We start from the raw sequence: 21,100 nt of genomic DNA on the forward strand, positions 1-21,100 counted from the left end.
AAATAAATGAAAGCCGTACAATAAATGATGTGAATTATACTTTTTTTTAAATGGTCACCTGTTAGAAACATGAGTTCAGATCAAGTTTTTCATGGCAGCATGGCCCACATTATCTGGCAGGTGAGTTTAAGATCATCTGGGTAGGCATCTAGAAAGAATGTACCAAGCCTGACTGATCAGATCACCTGGGAAGCTTCTGAAAATACACATTCCCAGGGCCTGTCCCAGAATCACAGAGAAGGAGCCTGGGCATCCGTATTTTAAACATCCCCTGCCCCTCCCCTGCCATGGTTCTGATGATCAACCAGGCCAGGAATCACTGACTAAACTATACCACATGCGATCATCTGTGAATTTTTATGTAACGCAAGCTCCCCATCCTCACGCTCACGTTCTAACAAAACCATCTACACCCACCACATTATCAGATAAAATGTACCTATAATGTTGAAGTTTAATACTGGCTAGAGGCTCAGAAGAAAGGACTCAGATGTACCGAGTCTGTCTTATTTAGAATACTGTGTGTTTAAGTATTCTATGGGAAAAAAAAAAATGTAGGAAATGCTTTTCAATGCAAACTATTTATGTAATTAAGGTGTGATGAAAAAAATCTAGTAGTGGAAAAATTTTTTAAAAAGGCTCAAAACAGAAATAGTTAATCCTTAGGAAGAGATAATAGGGGGGAAAAATCTCTCAAACCAAAAGACAGTGAAAAACTAGAAGCATTCCTATTGAAGACAGAATGAAGCCAAGGAGACCCACCACCATAACTCTCATTTAACATTGTTTTGGAAGAACCAGATAAAACAAATCACAAAGAACTAAATAAAAGGAATAGTACTGGGAAAGAGGAGGCAAAATTTATTTGTAAATCATAATTACAGACCTGGAATATCAAAGGAAATTCAGTGAAAAACTAAAAGCAATAGGGAATTCAGCAAGATGGCCAGTTACTCAATGAAGAGACAAAAATCAGCAACTTTCCTACCAGTAACAAGTGAGACTATACACTGGATGAAAAGATCCCATTCACAATGGCAACAACACAGAAAAATATTACCCTTGAGAATAAACCATATGATGTGACGAACTCTCCATATAAAAGGAGACAAACAGAGATACACCTTATTCATACAGGATGAGTCAAGAGTTTTAAAAGAAACATCACATATCACTAAATTCACCTAAAAATTTAATGTAAAACCGTTCAAAATCTGGGCCAATACTGAAGAAGGTGGTAGTAAATTATACATGGGTATTATTAAAAGGCTGAAGAGTCATTACAAAGAGAAGTTTCACATTACCTATCAACATTATAAATGCATATACCATATTATCCAAAAAGTTTTAAATGCATACACCTACTGTCCAAATAGCACATTTCTAGGTATTTACCCCACAGAAGCACTTTTACATGTATTAAAAAGATATGCACAAAAAATGTTCTCTACAGCATTATAACAGCAAAACAATGAAGAAACTGGAAACACTCAAATGCCATAAATAGAGGATAAATTAAATAAACTATATTGCAATCATTCAATAAAATGCAACACAACCAACAAAAATGAAGCAGACTTATGTTACTGGCCATATATAGATATAATCTGAAAACAGTTGTGCTAAAAAACCAATGGGTCAACAATAAAACCAAAGAGGAAATTAAAAGATACCTTGAGACAAATGCTAGTAAAAACACAATCCTACACAATCTATGGGATGCAGCAAAAGCAGTTCTCAGAGGGAAGTTCATAGTAAAAATAGTTGCAAAACAGTATATTTTCATACTGTGAGGGAGTTAATGGGGCCCACAGTGCTGGGTTCAAAGCGCAGCACTAGCTCTGTGACTTTAATCCCTCCTACTTTAGTTGCTCCATTGGTACAAGGTGAGTAATAACAATCCCTACTTCAATGTTAAACATTACCATTTCTGGAAAATATCTCCTAATTAAAAAAGTAAAAGGCTCTCACAGTTAACAATTTTATTTTACTACTGAATGTTATCTGATGTGTAGTCATGATCTGTATTTCTTCCATGAACTGTCCTTGATAATTTTTCTACTAGACTTTTGGGTCTTACCAATTTTTGTAAACTCTTACATACTGAGGATATTAATGCTTGCTGATATATATTACTAATTTTTCTGAGTTTGTTTACCTTCAGTTATACATTTACTGAAATATAATTGTTTAAACAATTTAGGTGATCAAATCTACCAGTAATTTTACTGAATAATTTCCTTTGCAGTTTCTACCTTAAAAGTCTCTCCCTACACTAAAATTTTGTATCGTTTCTCTTCCAGTTCTGTGTACATCTGATATACCTGATACATGAAGAGACACACATCAATCAGATTTTCCCAAACATGTGTACACAAGGAATTAAGATCAACAACTTTTACATTAAAAGGCTTTGGTTTTTTGTTTGTTTATTTGAACACCATCTTCCCAAAGGACAGCCAGCATGGTGGGGGCAAGCACCATTCTCAAAAATACATAAACTAAGCTTACAGACTGCCAGCCATATTCTCAAACTCAGTGCCACCTTCCACACATCCCCTGACCTGAGACCTTTTCTCATATGAAATGAGGACAAACAGAAGATACGGAAACAGATCAACAGCTGCATAAAGCAAGACCAAGAGTTACAACTCTGCCAGTTAACCAAATATGTTCTCCTAGTTCAAACTTCCAAACACTCTAAAAAGGTACCTATAAAAAGTCTCACTCTCACTCCTACACCCAGCTACCCCATTTCGCCTTCCATCCTATTCTCATGTATCCTCCAATGTCTCTTTCTGTAAATAAAGTATATCCTTATTTGCCCCAAACATTTTAAAAGGTCCTTGTGCAAAACTTCTTTCGCTCCTCTTGTTAAAGGCCTCTCTGCCCACAGCAGTAACTGCCTGCAGTGAGGAGGATTAATCTGACTACCGTCAACTCAACATACTTATATATATCCCGCCTACAACCATGTGTCTAGAGAAGACGGTGACAATGTAAGCTCGATTAATTTATGTTTGAAAGTGGAAATGTCACATTTTAAAACAGTGTTTTTGAAACTGTATCCTGCAGGGAGGTTTTTTTTTGATTGAGACCTCTTATGAGGTCCAGTCTCAAACGCCCAACTTCAACCAGAATAGCTCTACCCCCTCCTAAGATGTTTTCAGTTTTTAAAAAAGTGACTACACTGACTCAGAATATGATTTTGATAAAACTAAAATTGCTCCCAGATCCTAATGATAGAGTTCTAAATAATATACACTCCCCACACTGTACACTGTATATTAACATATGATCAAGTTCTTCAAATGTTTCTTGGGTTGTCTGTCATACAGAAAAAGGTAGACTCTGTTTATAGGACACAGTTAAACATGTAAGTTCAAATTTATTAATTATAAAAAATTTATTAATTATAAATTATTTTATCTAAATCCAATATCCTTTTTTTTCTTTTTCTCTATTTGATCTGTAAATTTTACATTACCCTATATACCTGTCCACTTCTTCTTCTACAGCAGCATTCTTCGCCCTATGGCTAGTAAATATAAGATCACGATGTGTGGCCTCTTTGTGGGTTTGGCGCATGATCAAGTGAACTCTGACTTCCAAGGTAAAATGGTGGACTAAACGTGATCTAATTTCACTCTGTCCCGAAGCCCCACTAAAACCAAAGCAAAATGATTTTTTTAAGATCTAAAAACCACAACAATAGGGAGAAAAGACAAGGAGGTAACAGCAAAATTCTGGCCCTGGATAGCAGAGGACCAGTAGTAAGTGGCTTTGGAGGTGTACAAAATCCAGCAGTGGGCAAAGCTGAGAACCAGCCCAACACACCCCGGACCCTGAAAAGCCCCGGATAGGGTGGCTGCACAGGCACCTGTGGAACCAGGACTGAAGGGCCCAAAACACGAAGCTGAGGTGATACTGCCCCCTCCCGCCCCACTCCTCGGGGTGACCACCCTTCCCTGACCCCCGCGTTCCCACATGCTGACTCTAGAGAGTGTAAAGCCAAGGACCTTTGGACTCCCAAGTCACCTGGCCTGGGCAAGTCCGGGAACCATTCTGAAAAGAAAGGGGTTACCTGACTGAATACAGAAAAAAGCTGACGGCTCAGAGGCCCTCTCCCACACCCTTCTCTGCCCCCAACTCAGCTCTCACAACACAAGCACCCAGACCCCACCCTCCAAGCAGATGACCAGAAGTATATCCTCTGGGGAAAATGACCAGCTCAAGAGGAAAGAGCCAAAGACCAGAAGACCAGGAGATTTCCCCAAAAAACAACCCACCTATATCACCCCTGGCGAAGTTCAAAATCAATAAGCCAAATCTACACATGCAGGTACTCAATAAGGCAGCAGTAACTTTCACAAAGCACGAAGAAATAAACAAGAAACACACTACTGATAGGAGCACTTAACACACCATTCTCAGTCAAAGAGTAAGTGGACAAAAAAACTGGAAGACCTAAATAACATCATTAATAAGATAGCTCATATAGATATACACTGAACTCTGAACATACCGGTAGGGAATATTCTTCTTTCCAAGTACATACAAAACATTCAAAAAATTGACCATATCTTAGACACAGTGAAGTCTAAAGAACAGAATATAAACAGCACTCTGACCATAATGTAATAAAACTAGAATTAAAAACAAAATCAAAAAAACAAAAAGGCCCTTTTACCTGAAAAGTTTAAAACATACTAGTATAGAAATATTGAGTTAAGAGGGAAATTCAAAAGAAAAATACAGAAATGTCTTGAAAACAATAATGAGAAACTATACCCAAATCCCTGTACATAAGGGATACATATACTTAGAGACATAACAGCCAAAATTAAATACTTTCTCAATATAAAGGGAAAATTAAAATGAATTTAATATCCAACTCAAAAACAACAAAATAAAAGGAAGGCAGAAGAAAGAAATAAAAATAAAAGTAGAAATAAATCAAAAAACAGAAAAATAACAGAACTAATAAGTAAACCCCAAAGCTTATCTTTAAAAAAAAAAAAATCCACAAAATAGGCACATCATTAGGTAAGCCATGAAGAAAAAAGGATGAAAACAAAATAAATTTGAGCAACAAAGGGAAAAATAGCCATAAAAACAAAGATTTTTAAAAATCATGAGACTACTACATACATAAATTTGAAATATCTAGATGAAATAGAATTTTTCTTTAGACAAATACAACATACCAAAATTGATTCCACTCGAGGTAGGAAGTCTAACCAGCCTTTGAAGAAATGTAAAGAGCAGCAGGACCCTCCTTCTCAAGAAAGCACTCAGCTCAGACAGTTTCACTGGGGACTTCTACCAAGACTTTAAAACTCGGATAATCCCAAAATTACTTAAACTATTCCAGAGCACAGAAGAAGAGAGAAAACTTCTTAATTTGTTTTATGAAGAGAGTGTAACACTGATCCTGAAATCTGAAAAGAATGCACCAGAAAACTAAACTATAATTCATACTAATACTGACATGAAAATCTAAATAAAATATTAACAGAATCTACCTACGCATCAAAAAATAATGCAGCACGATCAAGTGGGGATTATTACAGAATGCAAGAGTGGTTCAATATTAGGAAATCCACCATATTAACTGGCTAAGGAAGAAAACCACACGGTCCATTTATTATAAAGAAATCATACAACATGCAACACTCATTCATGTTATAACATTCCAAAATATAGCAGTTGACAGATACTTTCTTAACATTATTTGTATAACTTTTTAACATGTATTTGTATACGTGTGTAAGTATGTACATACACACAGCAGCCCAAAAGCCAGCATCTTACTTATTTTAGAAACACCAGAAACTATTCCACTAAAGTAAGGAACAAAAGGATAATGCCCACTAACTCCACTCCTATTTAACATTATTTGGAGGCAATGGCCACTGCAGTATGTCAAAACAAAGGAAAAAAAAAAAAAAAAAGGCAATCAGAGCTCCTAAAAATGGAAAGGAAGAGGGAAAACAATCTCTATTTGCCAATGACAAAATGACAAAATTCTGTATCTGGAAACCCTAAAGATCAAGGGAAAAATTCATACAAACAATAAGAGCATTTTGTAAAGTAGCAGATTATAAAAGTAACACAAATACAGTTTATGCTGAACACCTGCTTTCCTTCTGGGACTCTGGAATTCTGGTTTGTGCTAGGCAGGAGGTGCCATGACCAGCCCCCAATAAAAACCCTGGGACCTGAGTCTCTAACAAGCTTCCCCGGTAAACAACGTTTCACACGTGTGCCACAACTGGCTGTGATTAAGCACATCTGTGTGACTCCATTGAGAAAGGATTCCGGATGCTTGCTCCTGGTTTCCTCCAGACTCTGCCCCATGTGCCTTTTTCCTTGGCTGTTCTTGCTTTTACCTTTTCACTATCATCCTGTGCTTGTTCCTAGCAAATCAATAATGAACCTGTGGGTGGTCTATGGGACCCTCACCACACCCCAATCCATAAAGGCTTCTAAAAATAAAGAAGCAAAAGACTAAAAACCCACAGAAAAACTGCCTAGAGAAATGAAGAGACAGAAAACAGAAACACAAATGCCTCTTAACCATATTAAAAGATGCTCATCTTCCCACATAATAATATAAGAAATTCAAATTAAAACTACAATAAGATATCATTTCCTACCTTCTAGATTGGTAAAAAAATTTTTAATTTGGCAATTACTCTGCTGGTGAGTCTGTAAGAAGCCGCAGGCACTCTCACACGTTGCTGGTGAAGACACACACTACTGAGTGGGATTTGATACTGTCTAGCAAAATTGCACACGCACTTACCCTTTGACCCAGAAATCCCACTTCTAGAAACCTATCTCAGAGATGCTCCAGCAAAAAATGCAAAAAGACAAATGCACTGCACTGGCTACGTTGCAGTCTTTTGATAATAACAAAATGCTCAAAAAATGATGGGGACATGTCTAAAGAACGCCAGAAACAGCCTGAATGGGCTTCTGCTGGCCACATCTGGACAATTTAAGCATCAAAACAAATAATGGCAATAAGAAATAATAATCCATTGAATATAGTAAGAATGACATAAATAACTCTTTGAACAAGATAATAACCCATACAGACGATAAATAAATAAATGGGAGCCACAGAAAAGTGCATCCTTACAGTAAAATATTAACTAATAAATGTAGAAAATACTGGAATTAAAAAAAAAAAACCATCACTGTAATAATCCATTAGAACAAGAATCACCACCAATGGATACTAAAACTAATGGGTGAAAGTTTAAGGAAGAACAGGGTATTTGCATAATCTCATAGTATCTCTCCACAAATGACATTAATTACACAGGGGAAAACAGTAACTGTACAATGGAGAAATCTAGTCGACACCACCGTATCCAAATAATCCAAATGAACGTCATCAGCTATCTTCAGCCTTCTGATAGGATGAGTAAGTTCTGGGGAGCTAATGGGCAACGCAGTGATTATAGTTCATAATACTGTTTTATACTTGCAAGTTGCCAAGACAAGTGGATCTTAAATATTCTCCCCACAAAAAAAAAAAAAAAAAAAAAGGTAATAACGTGATGGGATGGAGGTGTTAGTATCGTAATGTGATAATCATTTTGCAATATATAAATGTACCAAATCAACACGTTGTAACCTTAAACTTATGCAATGTTGTGTGTCAAGTACATCTCAATAAAGCTGGAGGGGAAAAGCCTTCTGATGTGATGCACTGAGAAGCTCTGACATCACTTCTGTGGTACTCCTGACAAAAATAAACACCCTGTACCTGTCATAAAGAAACACCAGACAAGCCTAAATTGAGGAACATTATCCATAACAACTGACTGTCAAAAATGTCGCTGTCCTGAAAGACAGAAAAAGGCTAAGGAATTGGTCCAGTGAAACAAGACTAAAAAGACATGATGACAGGCAAACACAGTGTACCGTGCCAGATGAGGGCAGAGAGCTGAGCGTCCAGAGACATAATGGGACCATTCATGGGATCCAGACTTAGTAGACAACTCTACTGCATAAGCGTTAAATTTTCTGATTTTGATCACTCGTCTGTGACTATATGAGAGAAGGTCTTTGTTTTCATAGAGGATACACTGAAGTATCTTGGTATAAAACAGCACGATGTCTGCGACTTACAAACAGTTCAGAAGAATAATAATGTGTATAGTATATAGAGAACAATAAAGCAAATGTTAATAGTTGGTAAACTGGATAGAGAATATACAGCAGGCTTTTCAGTACTCTTATTGCAGCTTTTCAGTAGATCTGACATTTTTCAAAGTAAGTTTAAAAGGATAAAAATCTTCAAAAATACGGCAAGTTCAGTTAAGAGAAGTAACACTAGTTTTTGTGGGATATCCTCTGAACACTAAGCAGCCTAACGAAGCTTCGTCTCTGGAGCAAGCAGAGCCGTGGTCCATATTATCGCAGTTCCCGGCTCGCCTGTGCTCACTGAGCTGGTCTCAGGGCTCATTAGAGGAGGCCAGGCTCCCAGGATGAAATTTATTTGCAATTAAAAAATACTATTTAGTACACTGTCTACTCAATCATTAATGTCCACTATGTATAATTCAGTGTGAATTTTTCTGTTAGAATTCGGTACTAGGAAAAGTTGTTTCACCTGAGAAACAGGTATTTCTCGTCCTTCCCGATGACAGGAATTACATAACTGATGATGACCCTCTTATAATTTTGTCAGACAGGAAGACTAAGGCCAAATGTGAGGCCAGTCGGCTGCACCACTGGTCTACAGTTTAGGGTGACGCCCCAGGCCCATTCTTTTCCTTGATCCTAGTTATTTTTAATCTGCATTTTACCCCTTTTTATTGTATTTTGAGGTAAAGGTCAATCCAAAAACCACTTAGCTCTATGGGAAATATAAGAGCTACTAACATGCTTAAATAAATTTAGGCTCTTCCAGGCTGCTCCATCTGGCCACACACTGGACACTGGACATTTATAATTAACCACCGTTGTTTCCACAACAGAACATGTCCATGTGAAACCCACTGGGAACATTCCCGGCCACTGTTTCTAAGTCCTGACACCAAAGCCTACGACAGCCTGAAGACAATAACATAACTGGGCCATAAAACAAAGATATTCCGAAGTTACATCTCCAAGTGAGATACCACCTACCTCAAAAGGTCAAAATTGAGCACCACATTTTAGATATTTACAGCAAGAATGATGAGTAAGGTCCCCAGCTTGCTATTAGTAGAGGTATGACACACCCTGTGGGCACATTTTATTGCTTCTGCCAAGAAATGCTTTGCATTTCAATAGCTTTACAAGACCAAAACCACAAAAACAAAAAATCTCAAAAAAAAAAAAAAATCTCACGTGCAAATGTGAGAAGGAAAAATTCTTTTACCTGCTGCCTGCACTCTTGACACAAACAGACCTCAGGTGGGTGTGGGGTGAGCACCAGCTCCTGGGAGGAGGGGTTGAATAAGGAAGCCAACAACTGGGCGGGGGGTTAATATCAATACTGGTTTGGGCTTGGGTTTTGGGTAGCAAAACAACTTCTAAAATAAAGAGCCCCGGAACTTCTAGTACAATGTGTATCTCCAAAAGGAAAATTAGTACAAGCAAAGAGGCAGTTTTTTCCAGCCTGTAACCACTACCGGTGACTTCAGCAGCAAAAGGAAAGAACGATCCGTAGGAGACGGACTGAAGCAAATTAAAGAAGACACCCCTACAAGGTTGTCAAGGAAACTAAACCAAGTGCATCTCTCTACAGAAAAGAATCAAGGCTAAGGTGAACATACCATGGAATATTTTGTGGAAAAAATGATTAAAATCCCATCTTGAAAGATCTTTAAGAGGCTAAATTTACTTCCAGGCTACTTTATTAGGTACTTCACCTACACTGCAAGCAGGCATGCTTGAATTTCTAAACCACCAGCTAGACGGATTCGGTGAGCACCTTCCTAAAACCAGCGAAGCGGGGGCCACTGAAAGAAAGTACAGGAAATTTCCTAAGGTCTCTTTTGCATATCTCAACAACATCAAAAGAAGCAATCACACCCCAAAAGTAATGCGAAATAAAAACCATACCACAAACAGGCTTTCCCAAATTTAGACTGTTTTTCAAAATGGAGTCTTTTTTTTTTTTTTTTTAAGTGAAAAGGCAACTCTACGCAAACTAAAGCAAGAGCTTAGCCCGAGAGAACCATTCACTCCTGGAAGAGAGCACAGTGGGCTGCAAAACAAAAGGTGTCAACTTGGTAGATGAATATAAAAACCTCCACAAGTGAGAATCATCAGCAAGGAGAAATGGCAGGCGTTGGGAACCCAAAACGAGGGCCCCTTATAAGAACGTGAGAAGGTAGGGGCACCGTCAGGCAGGCAGAAGGCAAGTGACGGCAGCGGGGTCTGCAGCCGCCTGCCTGAAAGCTGGCATCCCGGGAGGCCCCGGCCGAGCGCGGACAGAGGAGGTGGGAGGCGAGGCGAGCCGGCCCGACTCCTCCCCTCGGTCCTCTTTGCATCAAGCGGAGCAAGCTCCGCGCGTGGCCCTTGCGGGCGTGGAGGAGAGGAGTGGGGCGCGGAGACGGGCCGGCCGCCCGAACCTGCCCAGCTGTCGGCCGAGACCCGGGCCCCGGGCGGGGCGCCTCCAGGTGAGAGAGGGGGCGGGCCGCGGGCAGGTGCTCGGCGCCGGGGTTGGAGCGGGGCCGCGCGGGAGCGGGGTGGGCGCCCGCGGCTCTTACCCGGTGCCGCAGTCCACCACGCAGGGAGGCAAGAAGCCCGCCATGCTCGGCACGCGCGCCGCTCCGTCCACGCAGGCTGCCCGGGAGGTCCCGCCGCTGTCCGCTTGCCGCGCTCGCCCCGCGCCGCGCGCTCCCGGGAGCCTCCGCAGCGCCTCTGCCGGGAGCCCGGATGCTCGCCTCAGCCCACGTGACGCCTCTCCTGACTAACCAATCACGGCGCGGGCACGCCCCGTCCCCGCCCCCTGTCCGCCATCTTTAGTGCTGGCGGCGGAGCCTCGTTGCCCATACGTCCAACCTTGCAGCCGGAGAGGCTGCGGGCTATTTTTAACTGACTTAAGGTGAACGCGACCCCATTTCCGGAGGCTGACTCTTTCTCATCCTTTAAGTCTCCGCTCAAATGCCACCTTCTTAGATTAGTTGTCTGTGATCACCCACTAGGTGCCCTCCCTGCACCTTACTCTCTTATCTCAACAATCTATTGCTTTCATTCACAACATTTGGAGCAAATTTATATTTTTATTTGTAGTCTGTCCTCCCATTGGAATATAAACTCCGCTAGGATAGGGCTCCTGAATATCTTATCATTGATCACCGGATGCTTCGCACAGTATTTGGTGCATTCATGGGAGGCACCCAAATGTATTTTGAATGAATAAAGAAAAAAATTGCCGTTAGAATTATTATACCTACCAGAACACTGCATGCCTTCCTCTATAGAAGAAAAACCTATAAAACAAACGCGTGGGGCTTCCCTGGTGGCGCAGTGGTTGAGAAAAACACACCCAAACGCATGGTCAGCCTTTAGGAATGAATGACCTTAGATTGGGTTAACACTACACCAAGATCACTATGGAAAATGTTTTCAAGTATCAAAGATGGGATGCTGTCCAAAAGTTCTTACTGGAACCCTAGGACCAAAGTAGGCAACCACTTACCGACTATGTTATGAAGGTACTGAAAGTCCCACTTCCTTCCTCCTCCCTCCCTATAATAAATTCCTGACATTATTTTTTAGGAGCTTTCTGGAGACATAGTTCCATGTAGTTTAACTGGTATTAAAAGCACATGGGTTTTTTTGTTGTTTTTTGTTTTTTTGGAGGGTCTTGCCTTACGGCTTGTGGGATCTTAGTTCCCACGACCAGGGATGGAACCCATGTCCCCTGCAGTGGAAGTGTGGAGTCCTACCATTGGACCAGCAGCTTTTAAGTCCCTTAAAAGCACTTTTAAACTGCTTTTTCCCTAGGAAATGTAGTAGATTAGTTGGTCATGCTAGGTAACCCATGATCATTCCTTTTTTTTTTTTTTAACCTATTCAGTTCAGATAAGGGCCAGATCTAGAAATTTTTAAAGGGAACTAGAAAGAAAAGTAGAAGGTGGGAGGAAAAGGAAAGGTCAGGAGTGTGGAGGAATCCCAGTATAGGACCCAGAGGCTGGGGGCAAAGGCTCACTCCTTTGTATTTTGCCAAAGCCCTGCCCAGCCCCACTTTTCCATGGCCCTCATCAGAATGTTGTAAACTCTAGACTGCAGGCTGTCAGCACTGCCACGTCTTTCATTCGCTTAATACATATTTATCAAGTGCCTACTATGAGACAGGCCTTGTATTAGACTGGGCATGAAACAGTAAGTGGGACATTTACAGTCTCTGCCCCCAAGACTTTAGAGTCTAGTGCGAGATAGCAACAGTAAACAGGCAGTTGCAATACAGTGTAATCCAAGATGGCGCAAGTCCAGGGTGCGCAGAAAGCCATTAACAGGGCACCTAAGCCTGTCTTGGGAGTCAGTGAGATCTTCTCAAAGCAATGGTGTCTAAGCTGAAAGCTAGAAGGTGGGTGGAGAATAGCTTGATGGTGGAGAGGGTGGGGTGGGAGAATGTTTCTGGGATGGGAAACACATACAAAGGCCAGGAGGACCTCAAGACTCATGTATGGGCCCGTCCCCTTCACCAGGGAAGAAGCCTTAATGGAATTTGGAACTGGCTCGTAATAAAGGATGTGCCTTTTTGGGGAGTGTCCCTTTTGCATAGGACTTATTGGAAATGGTGACCATGGCCAGTAGCTGGTAGTAAACAAAAGACTTCCTGACTTCAATTATTTCCTCTAGACACCACTAACCCTTGATGTATGAGTTAAGGTGTTTTCCCTTAAGATGGCACAGGAAATAGCAAATTTTATTATTTCATATAATAGAAAATCCAGAAATCCCAGGATAATTCAACCATTCCATGACATCACTGTGGGCCTGTACATTTCTGTTCTAGCAGACTCTGCAGATTGGCCTTGGTGCTCAGACAGATCCCCTTGCTGTTGTGAAATGGGTACAGCCGCTCCATCCACCATAACTGCAATGGGCAAAGACAGAGGGAGAAATGCCCCATCTTGGTTCTTTTCTAAGAAGGAGAGGGACGAAGGTGTCCCCGGAAGTCCCGAGCTGCTTTCTCTCATTTCATTATCCAGCTCCATGAGTTTCCCAGGGCTGCTGTAACAAAGCACCACAAACTGGGCAGCCTAAAACAACAGACGTTTATTATCTCACAGTAGGGTAGACGGTCAAAATCAAGATGTCAGCAGGGGGCTTCCCTGGTGGTGCAGTGGTTAAGAATGTGCCTGCCAATGCAGGGGACACGGGTTCGAGCCCTGGTCCAGGAAGATTCCACATGCCGCAGAGCAACTGAGCTCGTGCGCCACAACTACTGAGCCTGTGCTCCAGAGCCCATGAGCCACAACTACTGAGCTTGCATGCCACAACTACTGAAGCCCACGTGCCTAAAGCCCGTGGTCCGCAACAGGAGAAGCCCCCGCAGTGAGAAGCCCGCACACAGCAACAAAGAGTAGCCCCCGCTCGCCGCAACTAGAGAAAGCCCGCGCGCAGCAACGAAGACCCAACACAAACACACACAAAAAAGATGTCAGCAGGACCAGCCCTCTCGAAAGACTCTAGGAGGAAAGTCAGAAAACCCTGGTGTTCCTTGGTTTATAGATGCATCCCCGGTCCGGGAAGATCCCACATGCCGCGGAGCGGCTGGGCCCGTGAGTCATGGCCGCTGAGCCTGCGCGTCCGGAGCCTGTGCCCCGCAACCGGGGAGGCCACGACAGTGAGAGGCCTGTGTACCGCAAAAAAAAAAAAAAAAAAAAAAAAAAACACACCCAAACGCATGGTCAGCCTTTAGGAATGAATGACCTTAGATTGGGTTAACACTACACCAAGATCACTATGGAAAATGTTTTCAAGTATCAAAGATGGGATGCTGTCCAAAAGTTCTTACTGGAACCCTAGGACCAAAGTAGGCAACCACTTACCGACTATGTTATGAAGGTACTGAAAGTCCCACTTCCTTCCTCCTCCCTCCCTATAATAAATTCCTGACATTATTTTTTAGGAGCTTTCTGGAGACATAGTTCCATGTAGTTTAACTGGTATTAAAAGCACATGGGTTTTTTTGTTGTTTTTTGTTTTTTTGGAGGGTCTTGCCTTACGGCTTGTGGGATCTTAGTTCCCACGACCAGGGATGGAACCCATGTCCCCTGCAGTGGAAGTGTGGAGTCCTACCATTGGACCAGCAGCTTTTAAGTCCCTTAAAAGCACTTTTAAACTGCTTTTTCCCTAGGAAATGTAGTAGATTAGTTGGTCATGCTAGGTAACCCATGATCATTCCTTTTTTTTTTTTTTAACCTATTCAGTTCAGATAAGGGCCAGATCTAGAAATTTTTAAAGGGAACTAGAAAGAAAAGTAGAAGGTGGGAGGAAAAGGAAAGGTCAGGAGTGTGGAGGAATCCCAGTATAGGACCCAGAGGCTGGGGGCAAAGGCTCACTCCTTTGTATTTTGCCAAAGCCCTGCCCAGCCCCACTTTTCCATGGCCCTCATCAGAATGTTGTAAACTCTAGACTGCAGGCTGTCAGCACTGCCACGTCTTTCATTCGCTTAATACATATTTATCAAGTGCCTACTATGAGACAGGCCTTGTATTAGACTGGGCATGAAACAGTAAGTGGGACATTTACAGTCTCTGCCCCCAAGACTTTAGAGTCTAGTGCGAGATAGCAACAGTAAACAGGCAGTTGCAATACAGTGTAATCCAAGATGGCGCAAGTCCAGGGTGCGCAGAAAGCCATTAACAGGGCACCTAAGCCTGTCTTGGGAGTCAGTGAGATCTTCTCAAAGCAATGGTGTCTAAGCTGAAAGCTAGAAGGTGGGTGGAGAATAGCTTGATGGTGGAGAGGGTGGGGTGGGAGAATGTTTCTGGGATGGGAAACACATACAAAGGCCAGGAGGACCTCAAGACTCATGTATGGGCCCGTCCCCTTCACCAGGGAAGAAGCCTTAATGGAATTTGGAACTGGCTCGTAATAAAGGATGTGCCTTTTTGGGGAGTGTCCCTTTTGCATAGGACTTATTGGAAATGGTGACCATGGCCAGTAGCTGGTAGTAAACAAAAGACTTCCTGACTTCAATTATTTCCTCTAGACACCACTAACCCTTGATGTATGAGTTAAGGTGTTTTCCCTTAAGATGGCACAGGAAATAGCAAATTTTATTATTTCATATAATAGAAAATCCAGAAATCCCAGGATAATTCAACCATTCCATGACATCACTGTGGGCCTGTACATTCTGTTCTAGCAGACTCTGCAGATTGGCCTTGGTGCTCAGACAGATCCCCTTGCTGTTGTGAAATGGGTACAGCCGCTCCATCCACCATAACTGCAATGGGCAAAGACAGAGGGAGAAATGCCCCATCTTGGTTCTTTTCTAAGAAGGAGAGGGACGAAGGTGTCCCCGGAAGTCCCGAGCTGCTTTCTCTCATTTCATTATCCAGCTCCATGAGTTTCCCAGGGCTGCTGTAACAAAGCACCACAAACTGGGCAGCCTAAAACAACAGACGTTTATTATCTCACAGTAGGGTAGACGGTCAAAATCAAGATGTCAGCAGGGGGCTTCCCTGGTGGTGCAGTGGTTAAGAATGTGCCTGCCAATGCAGGGGACACGGGTTCGAGCCCTGGTCCAGGAAGATTCCACATGCCGCAGAGCAACTGAGCTCGTGCGCCACAACTACTGAGCCTGTGCTCCAGAGCCCATGAGCCACAACTACTGAGCTTGCATGCCACAACTACTGAAGCCCACGTGCCTAAAGCCCGTGGTCCGCAACAGGAGAAGCCCCCGCAGTGAGAAGCCCGCACACAGCAACAAAGAGTAGCCCCCGCTCGCCGCAACTAGAGAAAGCCCGCGCGCAGCAACGAAGACCCAACACAAACACACACAAAAAAGATGTCAGCAGGACCAGCCCTCTCGAAAGACTCTAGGAGGAAAGTCAGAAAACCCTGGTGTTCCTTGGTTTATAGATGCATCTCTCCAGTCTCTGCCTCTTCATGACGTGGTGTTCTCCCTGTGTGTTTCTGCATCATCAGATGCTGTTCTCTTCTTATAAAGACCAGCCATATTGGATTAAGGCCCACCCTAATGACCTCATCTTACCATGATTCCATCTGCAAAGGCCTTGTTTCCAAATATGATCACATGTACAGGTACCAGGGTGAGGATTCCAACGTGTCTTTTCGGGAGACAGTTCAACTCATAACACCAGCCTGTGCCAAAAACAGTCATTGGTAAGGGGAACTGATAGACTGTGATTGGTTCAGACTATTAAAGACCATACTCTTGGGCTGGAGACGGGCCTCAAGTCCTCAGAAGCATATGGTACCAATGCCTGATGGGAATGGGATTTAATGAGCAATAAGGGGAATGGCAACAAATAGTTTCTGCCTCACTCGTGATTTTCCTAATTAAACCATATATTCTAAGATTCTATGCCTTTTCACTCCTTTAGCCTCTGCTTGGAATTGTCATTTAAATAACTCATCCTTAGGGACTTCCTGGCAGTCCAGTGCATTCCACACTCTGTGCTTCCACTGCAGGGGGCACAGGTTCGATCCTGGTGGGGAAACTAAGATCCCCCATGCCGGGCGGTGTGGCCAAAAATAGATTAATTAAATAAATAAATAATTCATCCTTGCTGACCCAGGTGGAGATCTGCCCCCTCTCTGAAGCTTTCCCTCAACTTCCAGAAAGAGTAATCGCTCTCTCCTCTGGGCTCCCACAGAGCCTCCTACATCTTTCCACATTTTCACTTATCTGATGGCATCATAATGGTTACGCTTCCATAGCCCTTGGTACACCAGGAGCTCTCTGAGAGTAGAACTATGTCTTGTATAATTTTATGTCTCTAGTTCATCGGACACTTCTGGCATTTTGTAGCCACCCAGTGAATGGTTATTGAATAAATGAAAGTCATCCAGCAATTTTTAAGCCTCTCAATTATACATGATGCTTGCTTTTATTTGCTGACATCATCAAAAGCAAATAAAAGCAAAGGTTATGTATAATTTCTGTGTTCGTGTTTTTACTGTTTCTTCTATATATTACAACCCATTCTTCTGTGTTATTCTTCTTAGATAATAAACTCCTATAGATCAGAGACTGATGGCATCCCTTTTGACAAAGGCCAAAACACCAACAGAGAAACAAACCTCCCATTCTGTAGGAAGCACTTCAAGTACAGTCTCTACTAATTATATTGCTAAGGTTTGCTCCCTCCAACATACTTAGCAAAATTCTACAGTCTCCTTGTAATGAGAGGAATGTTTTATCAATAGTTGGCTTTCTGTGGCAGGAAGCAGCATCTCTTTATCGTGGTTCTACCCAACAATAGCCTCCTACTCCCCTCCCCCAACCCCCAAAAAGGCAGAAACAGGGGAACCGGAATGCTTCCTGTATAGAATTCAGCATCACTTCCGTGGCAGATGATGTGACTGTCTCTTACTCTCCCGAGGGCTGCATAACCCAGCATCACTCTCAAATGAACTTTTAATAAACATCTTTTGATGCCGGTTACAATGCATTTTTATGCATATGAAGACAGCTTAAAAACAAAATAATCAGGATTTATAAAGATTGTCAATCTAATGGAATTTAGTCAGGGCACACTCAGACAATGTGATCTTAATTTCCTGCATTTAACTAGTCGTGCTGGGCCAAGAAGGAAAAAGAACACAAAAACTAAAGGCTGTCTTGAAAAACTGCCCACCTAGCAGCTCTGTGAATCTTAATTTTGCAGAGCTGTGGGTAGGAGCGATCTGTGTGTTCTCTGTTGCCATGAGGATGCAGATAGAGAAAGGAGTACCCAAAAAGTAGGGCCTGTTCCTTTGAAAGTAGCTGGCATTCTCCTTTAAGAGGAAGGGCCTGTCACTGCACTCAAAGGACCTCCCAGAGGTCTTTGGCAATAGTGTGAGAAAATGGTCCAAGCTGGAGTTGATTGGCCGGAGTGTGCTGAATTGATAACAGACATAAAACCACAAGATTGGTAAGGAAATCACCTAAAGCTCTGACCTTATTCAGGTCAACTCTGCTGTTTCTGCCTCCAGCCATGGCAGTGATTCCGACTGGAAAACTGGTCCTCCATCCCCTACCCCTCTTCTTGCTCCCCTCCTGTGCCGTTCATTCAATCCCTCCACTTCCCGTGTGTCTACGACCCTGCTTTTTCTCCTACTGTCACTCTTGCTAAACTACTCCATAGCTTCCTGCCAGCCAGCCTATCTCCATGTTTTGCCCATCCAAGACATCTTGGGGTGAATTATGCTGCTAGGAGAAGCAACATGGCAAAACCCAGAAAGTTTGTACATCATGTCAGTCTTCCTTCCCCACGACCTTCAGTGACTCCTTATTGTTATGGAATTTGATCCAAACCCTCAAGTTGGCATTCAGGGTCCTCCATGATCTGTTCCCAAGTCACCTTTCCAATCTCATCTTGCATGATGCCCTTGACACGTCTGGGCACAGCAGACCACGGACCAAACCACTGCTCTTTTCTGGTCTTCGTGCAGGCCCCTCAGTCTAGAATATTCTTCTTTACCTACCCCATCCTCTACATCCATTCCATTCAGAGCTCACTCGTCCTTCCAATCTCGGTTCAAATCCACTTCATTTATTCATTCAACAAAACAGGATGAGTGCTTCCTCACGGCTCTAATCAGAATCAGTCACCAGTTCTATGTCAGAGTCTACAGATGAAGTCTGCAGATATGCATTTTAATGAGGTCTTCTGCTCTACCAAACAGTCTTATGGTTTTATTTGTAACTACTTCCTATCCAATTCTCATGGAGAAAACTAAATTATAACAGTAACTTAGTTTACAAAGCATTTTCACTCCATCACACATTTAATCTTCATAACAATCCCATGAGGGAGATATTATAAAAACCTCTCTGAAATAAAGAACTGGAGACTCGTACTTTTCAAATTAGGATATATTAAAAGTTTAATTTTGTTCTGGGCACTTTCTTTAGGCGCCCTTGAGAAAACAGGAAAATGCTAAAGTGTTCAAAGCCAGCATCTGGTACGCATAGGTTCAATGTATGTTCGAGCCAGAAGGAATCTCAGCAGTTGGTCCTTCAGACTAACCCAGTCCTTCGATAATTTCAAATACACTTTGAAATTTTTGAGCTCTTCACCTTGAATGTTTTCTATTTCCAGTAACAAATGCCCATGAACTCCCAATAGGCAATTACTATATGTTCTAGAGACTGAGTAATATCCAATAAAAATCTAAGTCTTTTGTCAATCGGAATGAAACTGCTGAGTAGCGGAATTGGACGCCAAGCAATCTGGACAGAATGTACTGCCAAGAGCTCTAAGTCCAAACGTTTCTCGCCATTGTGCAATCTCACAAGCAACAGGTTTTGGAGGAGTTGTCTTCCCAGGGGCCTCTCCTTTCCTTTTTGATGCTCATTCTAGAACGTTTTTTTAGAAGCATCACAGAACTCATATAAGAGAATAAAGGAAGCAAGACTGTACCATTTCAACATGTCTTCACTGGATATTGACTTGGTCCCTTTGGGCAGGAAAAGATGTGCAGGGAAACTTAAAGAGTTTCTACCTGAACAGTGACAGGTAGGAGGGTGCAAAGTGAGAACCTACCTGCTGAGTTTGTCTTTTCATCCAGCTGAAACTCTGGTTGCAACAAAGTGTATCTGAAACTGGACACACAACCACAATGTTTCCATGTCTTATCTTACTATTTCTTGTGCTTCTTACTTATCACGGTGCAATATGAATTCTAAGCAAGAGTAGTTTGCAGAAAAACATTTGGTCACTGTGTTCCCAATAATTATAACTGATAAGAAATAGCTATCAGTTAAGATAAAAATTATACTATATTCTTAATCCAGATATTTTTAGTTGTATTAGTTTGTACCAACAAAAAATGTATAAAATTAATTTTACTTGTTTATTGGAGTATGGAAAGAGGCTAAATTTTGAAGTCTTTCAGAACTGTGTTCAGATCTCATCTCAGAAACTTAAATATGTTTCTGCATGAGTTATTTAACATCTCTAAGCTTTAGTTGCCTTATCTGTAAGGAATGATTTTTCTGAGTTTTCAAATTAGCTTATAAAAATACCAGGCATTGTAACATGTAAAGTGTTCAATATCATTACTGCCCTGATTCTCAGTGGCTGCTTTCCTCTGATTAGTAATTCTCTTAACCTTAGATTTTTGTGGCCACAATCACACAGCTCTGTTCCAGCTATCTGGATTATAACTAAGGGATTTAAAAAAAAAGGGATTGACATAGACCTATCGTCACTAATACTTAAGATTTGAGACATTTTTCCATTAGTGGAGATAAGCTATGTTGAATCATTCATGTCCTCTTACCAGCTCTCCCTTGTGACCAAGGACACTTCATTGTCATGGTGCTAAAGATGTTGTGATTCAGAGCTAAATAGTCTGTATTGGTGAAAAGTCCAGGCTTGGAAGCCAAATTCCCTTGGTTTGAATTTCAGCTCTGACTTTATGCATTTATTAGCAAGTACCTTTTAGATGCTGGCAGTAGGCTAAGTGATTGGGGTCTGAAGATGAACGCCTGTGCGGGGAGGGGTAGAGGAGGAAATGTATACCTGTCAGTCTCTGAACATGCTAGGATAGATGGGGACATTGTAGGGAACGCCAAGGACAGAATAATTAATTCTCATCAGGAGACCTAAGACAAGCCCCACAGAGGGAGAGACATCTAAAAATAAAACAATGAAAAGTGGGAAAAGAAGAACAGCATTTGCAAAAACACAGAGGCTTATTTCAGGAAATGAAATAGTCCAGTGTGAGCCGATGCAGGATACGTTCGTTGGTTGAGATGAAGTTAGAAAGAAGAGTCTGAAATCAAATTGGGCAAAACCTTCAGCACTATTGCATGACATTATAGTTTATTCTAGACAATAAATAGCCAAAGATTTTGCAGGAGGAAAGTGTGTGTGTGTGTGTGTGTGTGTGTGTGTGTGTGTGTGTGTCTGGAGGGAACAGAGAGAGGATGAGATTGAATGAGGGTGTTTTA

At 42.0% G+C, this 21,100-nt stretch overlaps 1 protein-coding gene across 2 annotated transcripts in view; it reads right to left on the reverse strand.

Moving 5' to 3' along the window:
* ACTR3B (actin related protein 3B) overlaps positions 1 to 10,859 on the reverse strand; it is a 112,214-nt gene extending 101,355 nt beyond the window's left edge. For both annotated transcript variants that reach the window (XR_003679674.2, XM_028489533.1), the window contains exon 1: positions 10,719 to 10,859. Coding sequence is in view for 1 of the 2 variants with exons in the window: in XM_028489533.1 (XP_028345334.1) it covers positions 10,719 to 10,762 (44 nt within the window). In the remaining variant the exon portion in view is untranslated. The remainder of the gene's footprint in view (positions 1 to 10,718) is intronic.
* Between the last annotated feature and the right edge of the window lie 10,241 nt (positions 10,860 to 21,100).

The sequence above is a fragment of the Physeter macrocephalus genome, chromosome 5 (genome assembly GCF_002837175.3).
Source record: "Physeter macrocephalus isolate SW-GA chromosome 5, ASM283717v5, whole genome shotgun sequence".
In the NCBI taxonomy this organism is placed as follows: domain Eukaryota; kingdom Metazoa; phylum Chordata; class Mammalia; order Artiodactyla; family Physeteridae; genus Physeter; species Physeter macrocephalus.